This window comes from Danio aesculapii, chromosome 17 (assembly GCF_903798145.1).
Source record: "Danio aesculapii chromosome 17, fDanAes4.1, whole genome shotgun sequence".
Classification (NCBI taxonomy): domain Eukaryota; kingdom Metazoa; phylum Chordata; class Actinopteri; order Cypriniformes; family Danionidae; genus Danio; species Danio aesculapii.
In genome coordinates, this window is record NC_079451.1 from 20,261,230 (window position 1) to 20,273,437 (window position 12,208).

The following is a 12,208-nucleotide window of genomic DNA, read 5'->3' on the forward strand; positions in this document are numbered from 1 at the left end:
ATTGGGAAACATCCTCTCTTACTTTGCGATCCAATACCCCCCACCCCCCCCACCCCACTCTTCACTTTGCGATCGCAACCGTCCCTCCACCCCATACACCTCATATTCACATACACACACAGTGCTGAGTCTTTTTGTCTGTAACATTTCTGTAACGTTTCCTTGTCTAGTCTTGCCGTGCTTTTGACCCTTGTCTTGTTTGCCTGTATCGACCATTTTGTCTGTTAATGCCGAGTTTAGACTGCATGATTTTCAAAGTAGTCATGTCACAGATGTTTTCACACTGCATGACTATCTGGGCTAGAGTTCTGTCAGTGCTGTGTTTACACTGTATTATGGATCAGCGACAGTGGGTTTCACACTGCAAGACTTTAAGAGAATCGATGACAACTTTGTCTCGGTCCACAAACTACATTTCATAACCAAACGCACGCAAAAAATGACATGGAAATAATGAGAGGTCATGGAATATATCTTTTGTTATTGACTACATAATGAGAAGGAAGCCTTTTGTGGGGTAGAAGATGTACTTGTTTTGCTCACCTGGCCTATGAAGGGAATTAGCAATTTCTCTTTTTTGACCCAGTTGTGGTTTTGCTCAGATGACACGACAAACAGACACGGGTGCTCCTGCCAAATATCCACTAGTTATTCTTGGGTCCAACTAGATGGAAAATAAGCCATTTTAACTTTTCCCTCAACCTCAAGCTGGCCTGCAGATACCAATAATAGAGGATGCTGCGCTCTCAATGGCTGTAGGTAATGCCCGATGTTATTTTCAGTAAGAACACATTAAAATCAAGCAGTCTGAACTGACATAACACGACTATGCTTTTAAATTACCCTCATGCTTCTGTTTGCTCCTGCTTTGACCATTGCCTGCCTGACTCATGTACATACGTACCACAACTCCCTGTGTTACAGAAACCTTAAGTATATTTTATTATACAAAATAATGAACTAAGAAATACTGTAGAGTACTGTTTATTTATGTACACTCTAAGTTATTTATACATACAAGACTGGAAAAAACATAATCAGTGAATAATAATCTACGACATATGAAAAGACTGATTCTGTTATTAAACGTCTTCAAGGACTGCGGATGCTCCTGAATTTTTATCCTTTCCCTTTCAAACTCGCTCTTTTAAAATATCTTTCAAGCTTGCCATAAAACACACATACAAGCACCACTGCTCTTATTCTCCTTCCTTTTTTCTTCTGCTCCCTTCATCATCTGTTCACAGAGAACAAAGCCGAGCTTCAGCATTATCCATTTCAGCTGAGGTGAAGAAAACCTCCCTGCTGCCTCATGAACGTGACCTGGTTACCAGCGAACCACCTCTTATAACCCAGAAACAGACCTTTTTTTTTTTCTTCTTAATTTAGCTGCCGTCTTTTCACAGAACTATGCCCTAACTGTGTTTTTCCCCCCATTTCACTGTACATCAAACTGCCATTTCCTGCTTTGATTACAGGGTGAGGAACATGACAGGCTCATCTTGGATTTCAGAGCCAACAGGGGTGATATTTCTCTGCCTCATTTCATTTATTCAAGATCTATAGGGTGCCACTGATGACCGTTTTTTTTTTTTTTTTTTTTGTGAGTGTGAATGACTTGCCCCTCTTCGAGCATAATTGCAGACTAATACGGTGGTTAATGCCCTGGGAAATCCAGATTTAACTATTCCAAGAAACCACTACCAAGCTGCCACATTGAAAAGATCATGCCTTTATAGTGGTAACAGCCATATTTAAGTGCTTTTGGGTTTCTGTCAAGTTACTTCCAGATTTTATAGAGTATCTCCTATCAAAGACATTCCCAACTTCTGGATTCCTATAATCATGCACAATGTGTCCATTATGGTTTGTTCAAATTTGCTCACACAAAGGTCAAACTGTCAGAATCGAATCTTCTTAGATAATTTGATAGTCAACGGACAGGATTGGGAACACTTTTTAAGCTGATCAGACTTTAAACATGGTACAAGATGGTTTAATCCACAACCAGATTCAATTTCTGCCTCTGTTCGCCATATGCAAGTATATGAAGGAGAAACATGCATGTGGAAACACGACACCACAGAAACCAATGCAAAAATACATTGGTCCGCAAAGTGTCTCGTTTCATATTCCTTTTCATGTCCCGACTTTCTCTTCCATTTCCATCCCATCTTTAATTAATCTAAATTGACTGAATAGTGTTACCAAAATGAAACTTCTGTAATCATTTACTTTTCAAGTCACAGAACACAAAAAGAGATATTTGGCAGAATGTTCATCCATCTGTTCGCTACGGTGGCTGGGAAGTGCAAAACAACTTTACAAAGTGTGAAACACTTTTACAAAGCTCGAGACAAATTTACATTTTGAAAAACATTTTTACCTATCATAAGACACAATTACATGGGAAAAACTATTTTACGAAGGACGAAACAAATTTACAATTACAGATTCCTTATGGAAAGGGAATGTGCCACACACCGGAAGTGACGTGGAATGTACCACACACAGGAAAATATCAGCTCATGTGTGACTTTGTAGACACAGGTTAACATGAGTCTACAACTATAAAAATCATGGTTTGACCAACAGCGATAAAACATTAGAGCTATTCTGAGAAAACATCAGCGTGAGAGTATGTAGAAACATGTAAACACAAGTACATGTAAACAATCAGAGCATGACATATGTTGACTGATAAAGATATCAAAACCAACATCACCATATAGACCTGGTCAGCTCAGTTAGATAGGTTGCTTGATACTTGCGCTGAACCTTTTGACCTGGGTTCGAATCCCGTTGATGACATGTCAATTATAATTATTTCTTTATATTAATTTTGGTTATATACTCTTCTGCCACACAAATATTAAAGTCAATAATGCTTACAATGACACTGACACCAAGTAATAAGAATATTTATTCGGTATGGGCATGTTTTGTTGCTGTGAAAAAGTGATGAATCTGCTAATCTGCAAACGAGAATAGTTTACATTTGGAAAGGGTCACCAGTTAAACCATAACACCGGCTTCGTTCAGTTTACTGTTAAGAGTCCTTAAGCAGATATTTGCACCGTGTAGACTTGACATCATGTCCACGATTACAGCGAACGAGTGGCCCTTGTTAAATTATTGAACACATTGATGCAGTACTGTATGTCTGGTGTTTCCATCTGGTCTGTGTCCTTTATAAACTCCAAGGACTGACCACACGTAAAGCAAAGCCGCATTAAGCTGCTCATGTGTTTGTCACAAAACGGGCAAAACAACCCTCGACTGCAGTCCACGTTCTGTCGCCATAAACTTTATTTTCGCCATGTACTCCACAACACGAACGCGGTTACCTCGCTCACCAACGACAACACTTTTCCCAGCGTCAATCCCAGTGTGTGGTACATTCCCTTTCCATAAGGAATCTGTAATTGTTAATTTGTTTCAGGACTTGTGAAAGTGTGTTGTGTGTTTTAAATTTTTTTCTAAGATGTAAATTTGTTTCGTCCTTGGTAAAATAGTTTTCCCTATGTAATTCCGTCTTATGATAGGTAAAAATGTTTTTCAAAATGTAAATTTGTCTCGAGCTTTGTAAAAGTGTTTCACACTTTGTAATATTGTTTTGCACTTCCCAGCCACCGTAGTACGCCAAATAAATGCCAAAAACAACATCAATAATTCAGTTGAAAGTGTTTGCTACGTGTATGTGAACTTTTGTGGAGATTTATAGTAAAAAAAAATGTTGAATCAAGTTAACTTTACAAGTCTTTTAACCTAAATTACATTAAACTGACCCATTTTGTAAGGTATATAAGTCAAATCTTATTTAACTTACAAAATCTGTCATTTTGGTACAGAGTATATACAGGAATCAGAGAGTGAAATACAATACATTTTCAATACATAAGACCTTTTTTTAAAGACCTTTCCATGCATATTAGGACAACTTTAGTTTTCAACAGGAAACACTGGCAAGATTTTAACTTTTTATGTTCATTAAATATTAAATGTAAGAAAAAAAATCTATTAAACCTAGCCAATTCAGCAGGTTGGTGCCTATTGACCTTATTCTGCAATGCGGAAGTGCTCTTGTTTTGCAATTGTTTTATAACTTCATTCAGCTCCCCATGGCTAATGACTAGGAATAATAAACAACAGAAAACGATCAAACTACTTACTCTACAGACAAGTGTGTTCATGACTATATACATACAAAGCAGAATAATATAATAAGAAAACCTCAGTTTGCAACATTAAGCAGGAGAACAAGCTGTTATAAACATCTGAAAATGAATGAAAGTTAATGAGACCGGAAGTCTCAAGTTAAAGAGATTCATTTGGCTGCGCCCTCTCGTACAAAGAGAATAAGGTCAATAGAACTGCAGAAATAAGTGTGTTGCCTTAGTTACTGCAATAAACAAAGCAGCATGATGTGAAATCTAGCAGGGTTTTATTAATTTCATAAACTACACAGCTTACTGATATTTGCAGATTAATTCAGGCAAACTTTATAGCATTTAAATACGCATTTAAGTCTTATTAATGCTTTAATATTTAAGGGTCTTAAATTTCTCTACATTGATTTATCAACTTTTAATACTTTTTAAGGCCCCTCAGACACCCTGTGGTATCACGTTCGGTGACCTTTCACTTTCTTTGTATACAAAAAGTACAGTATAAAACCTTTTGGTAAAAGAAATCTAATCACACAGTTTTGCGGGCAAGAATAAGCCAGCGTAATTGATGACAGAATCTCATTTCAGGTGAGCTACCCCTTTAAGAAAGTAATGGAAATCATTTATCATAGAGCAGCACAATAGTTTGTAAGTCAGACCTATGGCTAATGACTTCATCTCTGTGAGGCCCTGTTTAAGAGAGACAGTTTATTACAGTGGCATGGATGATAGATCTAGACTAATAAAAATGTAAATGTGTGTTATTTAGTCATAGAGCAGCAAAAACTGCGATAAATGGTCGTATGAGGATAGTGCTGCATTGACTGACAAGCAGCTTTTGGGATGGGTGAGAGAAAAAGTAGATTAAACGTGCGCATGACCTTCTACAGCTCCTGTGCATGTAGATTAGTGGATTAATTTTCACACTAAAAGTGCTGTGTGCTACAAGATCATAAACGGCCTCTTTAAAGTTTGCTTTAAAAGTGTACATCCCAGCTAACAGGGAACATTCCGTAATGTTCCTTAAATGTTGTGTAAATGTTAGCATCTAATGTTATAAAATGGTGTTTTTGTAACATTCTTGTAACATTCTTTGAATGTTAACTTAATGTGAATGAAATGTTCTAATTACATTTTAAATAACATTCCGAGAACAAATATAATTTAAAATGAGACTGAAATGTTTTGAATAACATTATTACAACCAAAAAATAATGTTAATAATGAGAAAAAACAAATCTCCTACCACAGCTATGCTGATGACACTCAGATCTACCTAGCCTTACTGCCTAATGACTACAGCCCCATTGACACCCTCTGCCAATGCATTGATGAAATTAACAATTGGATGTGCCAAAACTTTCTTCAGTTAAACAAAGAGAAAATTGCGTTTGGGAACAGAGATGAGGTTCTCAAGGTGAATGCGTACCTTGGCTCTAAGGGTCAAACAACAAAAAATAAGGTCAAGAATCTTGGTGTGACTCTGGAGTCAGATCTGAGTTTCAATAGTTATGTCAAAGCAGTTAGTAAATCAGCATACTATCATCTCAAAAACATTGCAAGAATCAGATGCTTTGTTTCCAGTGAAGACTTAGAGAAACTTGTTCATGCTTTTATCAGCAGCAGGGTGGATTACTGTAATGGCCTCCTCACAGGCCTTCCCAAAAAGACAGTCAGACAGTTACAGCTCATCCAGAGCGCTGCGGCCAGAATTCTGACCAGAACCAGGAAATCAAAGCATATCACACCTGTCCTCATGTCATCACACTGGCTCCCAGTTACATTCAGAATAGATTTTAAAGTATTATTACTGGTCTATAAATCACAAAATGGCCTAGGACCTCAGTACATTACAGATATGCTCACTAAATACAAACCTAACAGACCACTCAGATCTTTAGGATCAAATAAACTAGAAATTCCAAGAGTTCAGTCAAAGCAGGGTGAATCAGCTTTCAGCTACTACGCCCCTCACTGCTGGAATCAGCTTCCAGAAATGATCAGATGTGCTCCAACATTAGGCACATTCAAATCAAGACTGAAAACACATCTGTTTAGCTGTGCCTTTACTGAATGAGCACTGTGCTACGTCCGACAGATCGCACTATTATGTTTTTCTTTTCTTTTTCATTCTTTTATAACACATTTTATCTGTTTTTATGCTTATTTATTTAATTTTTTTTACCATTTTTATTATTTGTTTTTATTTTTCTTATACTTGTTTCTTTTATTCCTGTTTATGTAAAGCACTTTGAATTGCCACTGTGTATGAAATGTGCTATATAAACAAACTTGCCTTGCCTTGCCTTGCCTTGACTTAATACATCACCTAAAAAAACTGATCAGGTTTTAACTAAGAACCTTCCACAATAATGTTTATATATATATATATATATATATATATATATATATATATATATATATATATATATATATATATAATTAGGGAAGCGTTCTCAGAACACTACTAATATATTGTGGATTGGATGTTCCAATAGTATAAAACAGTGCATTAATATAACATGAGACTGAAATGTTCTGAAAATGTTTTGAATAATTGTATAATAACCAAAAAAATATGGTAATGCATTGTCTAAAAAATGTGATGTTTTGAACATTTTAAAAACATTAAATAATGTAACATTAATGTAACAAAATGGTAACGTTAATGGAATCTTTTTACAACCTAAAAATTGTTAGCTGGGACGGCACTAATATAATTTTTTAAATTTTGCATTGTTGTAATAGATGTTTTTATTTTATTTTATTTTATTTTAATTTATTTTAATGAATGAATGAATGAATTAATTAATTAATTTTATTTATTTATTTATTTATTTATTTATTTATTTATTTATTTATTTATTTATTTATTTATTTATTTATTTATTCATTTATACAAATATACATTTTTATAACACAGCTCTCAGGAATACTTAATTTTGATTGGTCAGTCATGCCATACAGCAGCTTGTTTTTCCTGCCTCATGCAGATAACTAAAGTCAGAGCTGTACAGTATGCTTACAAAGAACTGTTTATTCATGAAAGTTTTATTTTTAATGAGCTCAAATTGATAGTTTGTGTACAATTATTTAATTAGGTCATTCAGGTATAACAAACTCTTTTTCTCTTGTTTCATGCAAATGCAGTTACTGCCACCCTGTATCTTTGTTGTACAGTAGTTATCTATTAGAGTAACCATGAAGATGAAGGTTTTCAGTGCTGCATTCTGTAATACTGTTTCTGTGTTCTTGACAGACCAATTGTTTTTACACTTTAACGATATATGAAATAACAAGATTTGAAAACAGTACTATCTCAAATCGATATATTATGTACCCAAAATTGTTTATACAGTAAAAAGCTGCAGAATGACATCATGTGCCTTACATGTTTGTCTACTTTAAACTTGCTAGAAAAACCAGAAGCTTCACATTCAGTGAGCTAATCACATTTTTGACTCGTATCAACATTTTGCATTTTGGTATTTACTTATGTATGAAGTTGCTGTATAATAAGTGGCATATGTATATCCAGCTGGTTGTTATCACAAAATAAAATCCTTCCGGGTGCTCATGTCAGTCCTGATCACATTGTAGGGTTTTACTCTGCAAGAAAAACCTGCTGGATGTAATTTATCCATTACATATTAATAACCTCTTACAGAACTCAAAATATCGTATGCAAAGTAAATATTTTTGCATATATTTAAAGACAGATTTACTTTATCTTAAGAAAAAAAAGAAATTTACCCCTGCAGTGCCTAATTTTATCATGTACAACTCATCTTTAATCATCTCAATGGGATATTCATTTATTTTTTACTGGTTATTGGTGAAAATTCTTCATGCCTTAAAAGTATTTTAATATAACCTTATACCCTTACCTGATTTTAGTATATCAATATGACATAAATATGCTAATTAGTCCTCACCCTTCATCAGACAAGCTTAAATTACCTGCTCCACTTTCACTTGCAAGTTGCAGTCTTGGATTAAGTCACCCAAATGTTTGTTATTCGTTATTTTACATGTTTTTTTCTGTCTTCTAAACGCTTGTTAATGAATCCATTGTTACCATTAAGTTACACCCTTGCTGTTTCTATATTTCCCACAAAATCCATGGCTTGCTCTGGTTCAGTAAATTCCTTCTGATCGCCCTTGAATGAGAATCGTAGCTTTGCCGTGTAGGAGTCCATAGCGGATGTCTGGTCAGTTGTTGATGCACGTTTTCAATTCTGTAAAGGCTGCTCAGGCTTTTGCAACCTTTGCAGTGAAGTCGGGAAAAATCGCTATCGAATGTCCGCTAAACTTCAGAAATGTCATCTCTCGCACTTTTCTTAAAATCTCCTGATAGAAGTGCATGCGTACAATAATTGCTCACAGGTTTCCCCCTGGTCTTCTGGGCGTCAAGCTGCAATGTGAGGAGTTTTGATACTGCGTCCAACTTAACTGAGCCTGACGTTTCAGCCACCCCTACGATCTCTATGTTGTTCCTCCTCTCCCGTCTCCAGCATCTTCACATCTCTCCTCGAGTTATTTCACTTGTCCCTCAAGTTTTGTCACTTTTGTTTGCAGTGCTGTAGTTTCATCAGACCATGCTGACAGACCTTCTTCCACATCTTTGATTTTAACGTTAAGTTTGTTTAGTTCGGTACGCGTGGCTACCGTATTAATAGCAATTTCAAGATCTCATTTTCTGTAGCTCACTTTTCAAGTAGTCAAACTCCTCTGCCAGAACTGCTTTCATTTTACCATGCATTATCGTGCCAATAGCTGCTGTTATAGAGGTTAGGATGTCAGATTTTAGCACGTCAATGCTTATGTTCATTTCGTCGTGTTTAAATGGACTGGGGAGGTGGGTTTGGCTGGATTGGTTTACGGTTCCCTTTCCAGACGAGTCGTAGGCTGTGGGTTCTCAGAGCCATCATACTTGAAATTTCTAAGTTTTGATGCCATATTAGGATATTTTGATGTCACAGTTAAAGCGTAGGTATTATCTCGTCCTCATTTGATCATCAGCATATATTTATTTGTAATTAATCATGAAATAATTAGGTTACTGCAGGAGCTCACAAAAAGTTGACTTATGCCATGCTTTGCTCGTCACCCATACTGTATGTTTGAACAAGAAACAAATTCTGAAGAAGATGATGGAAGACAAAGTCAGTGGAGATGTTTCACCTTTCCAAAATTTTAAGGAATTAAGTTGTGATGGTAGGAAACAGGGGCAGTTTTGAGATTACATGCCTGGAAGTACCTTTAGTATAGGGCTGTTTTAAGAAAAACATGCTCAGCAATGGATGGATTTGCACATAGTTTGTCTTGAAGCATAACACAACACCAGGATTACATGCAAACATGAAAAACTGTATTTTTACAACAGTCGAATTGGTATTTTACTCCACAACACTGGCCCTTCAAGATAAAACACACATCTGAAGAGCAGCAGTCAAATAAATGATGTGTGTTTCCAGGAAAACATGAATAAACCAAGAAACACATGAAAAAGAATGTAGAGGCAGTTTAACCTGATGAAAGTGAAAGATATATAAAGGGATAACCGATGGATGCTGAGTGCAGGGCAAACAACCAACAACCAAGAGCCTTTGTCTATTGATCAGTTGAAAAATTCTGAAATTAAAACCAAACAAAAACAGATTTAATGGATCTGGGTCTGTGTGGGATACAACCAGTACTTTAGGATTAGGTGTAGTGACCCTGCTATTATTTGCTCACCCTCATGACATTGCACACACACATGTGTGCAATTGGCTCACACACATGCACACACACACACTCTCATTGCAATGAAGGGGACGAAGGCTTTAGAAACTCAAAAGTAATTCAGTATCTTTTTTGAGGCTTTAGTCCTAATGTAAAATGTTATCTACCGGGTTTGGAACAGCATGAGGGTGATTACTAATGACAGGATGTTAATTTTTTGGGCGAACTATCTCTTTAAATTTGGATGATTTTAAATCATGAAGGTTTGAAACAGCTGGATGGTTGTGCAGCACAGTGTGAATGTGCTAATTATGGGACCCAGAGTGTGTGATGATTGATTTCTCACCATGACAATGCCTCCTGACTGCTCAGCGGTGCACATACTCATGATGGGAGCCATCCCTATTGTGGTGCCCTGGAAGTACACCCCGCTGCCGCAAGACAATGAAAATGCGGTTAAATTCATGACAATTAACTGGTGTAGCCAAATAAGAAAAGATTAAGACGATACATAACTTTCTACCAGACCACCAGCTGAACATGCAAATATAAAGAGGTCTTACTATTTGAAAAGAGATCAAGCCATGTCATGATACTGAACTCACAATATGATATTGCTAACTAAGGGAACAGGTCGGAAGGCCAAAAATATTCATTTAGCATAACTGGCAAGTTATAAAGTACTATATAATTGTTTTTTCTGTATTTATTTTCCACTTTGGAGTACTTTTGGCTATTTCATAAGTATATTTATCAGGATATCTCAATATAACAATGTATGAGTACAAAATTATTATAGTAAAATGTACTTGACAAAAATACAGTTAAATATTGTGAAACATTATTACAGACTTATATATCTGCATTCTCTTTTCACACTGCAACTAGAATTCTGTAACTACTAGAATGTACTCTACCATAATTATTTTTCGTCACATTATATTTACATTTGAAACTTCTTTTGAGATTTTACAAAGGCTGTAGAATACGCAAGATATGTCACTCATATAGTTTTGAATGGGGAAAAGATTAATGGTCAATATGGCGAATGAAACCCTGCCTACCAGTACAGGAGCCAATCATCGATCACTATAGACTGACTTTTCTCCGGGGGTAAAGCTCAGACCAGACGTGTGCTTTTGGTGGTCAACAAATGAACTGGAATCTCAGTGAATACTTGCTTCACATACATAAGAAATATATACATATAAAGTTTGAAATCTGTACTTTTAAATGAACTAAGTGCACTTGAAAACAAAAAGTTTTTGGTTTTGTAATCTGTATGAATTGAACACGAGGTACAGTCTGTTCTGTCAAACGCACATCACATGACAGCAATTACTCAAACGCCATAAACTTGTAAACAAAGAGCAATTGTACTCTTGTAAACAAAGAGTCAATTCTGAAGGAGATTCACCATTAAAACCATGTTGTGAATTACTTCAGAAGATCAGCGCGATCTGACGACCATTATTCAGAGGATGATAATGTGTAGAACGGCCATTACCGAGGTTGGTGTCGTGATCTCCTTGCTTTCGAGTGTGCACTTGCAATTTTGTTTGATTCAGACGTTTAGAAACGAAACTTATAAGACTTTGTTGTTGTTGAATTTTTATTAGTAATTCCAAATATGTAATGTAATCAGAAGCTTGGGAAGGAGTTTTGAAAAATTTGATGTTTCCTCATTTAAATAAAATGCTTGAGCATACTGTCAGAGAGGTGTTTTAAAGATGGCCGCCGAGTGAAATGACTTGCAGGGGACTTTAAATTTTAACTTTTGATTATTTGATATTTTTTATGAATTCATTACCCTAGAAATAAGACACTTTTTGTAATATAGCTGTAATATAGCTGTAGTTCTAGTGTTAATATATTACTCAAATAAATAATTTATGTGATGGCAAAGCCTGATTTTTAACATAACTGATCCTCAGAAATCATTCTAATTGACCAAATGTGCTACTTAATATTTGGAGGATACTGTATAGACCATTTTGAGGAATGTAAACAATAACAACGGCCCCAATGTACTTCCTGTTTAACGTTTTTAATTTCTATAGCTTCCGAGAATCCAAAAAGAGCCACATATTGATCAATAATGTTATGATAGCTGTTTTAACATGACAATATGACTGAATTGCCTCTTGTTACAGTTATGATAAAGTATGAGAACAAGCAGGAAATGTTCAAGAGCCAATGACATTACCACATTGAAATTATCATTCTTAGTTATCATTCATAATGTAAAGGAAGTGAGCATTAATGCAGCTAGAGTCAAAGTTGGAAAGCTGTTTTTAATATACTGTAAGTGT

General features: G+C 35.6%; 1 protein-coding gene across 1 annotated transcript in view; it reads right to left on the minus strand.

Moving 5' to 3' along the window:
- Positions 1-12,208, minus strand: part of adam12b (ADAM metallopeptidase domain 12b) — a 164,240-nt gene that overhangs the window by 69,675 nt on the left and 82,357 nt on the right. Inside the window, exon 10 of the mRNA XM_056477759.1 lies at positions 10,243-10,327. Coding sequence (XP_056333734.1) covers positions 10,243-10,327 — 85 coding nt within the window. The remainder of the gene's footprint in view (positions 1-10,242; positions 10,328-12,208) is intronic.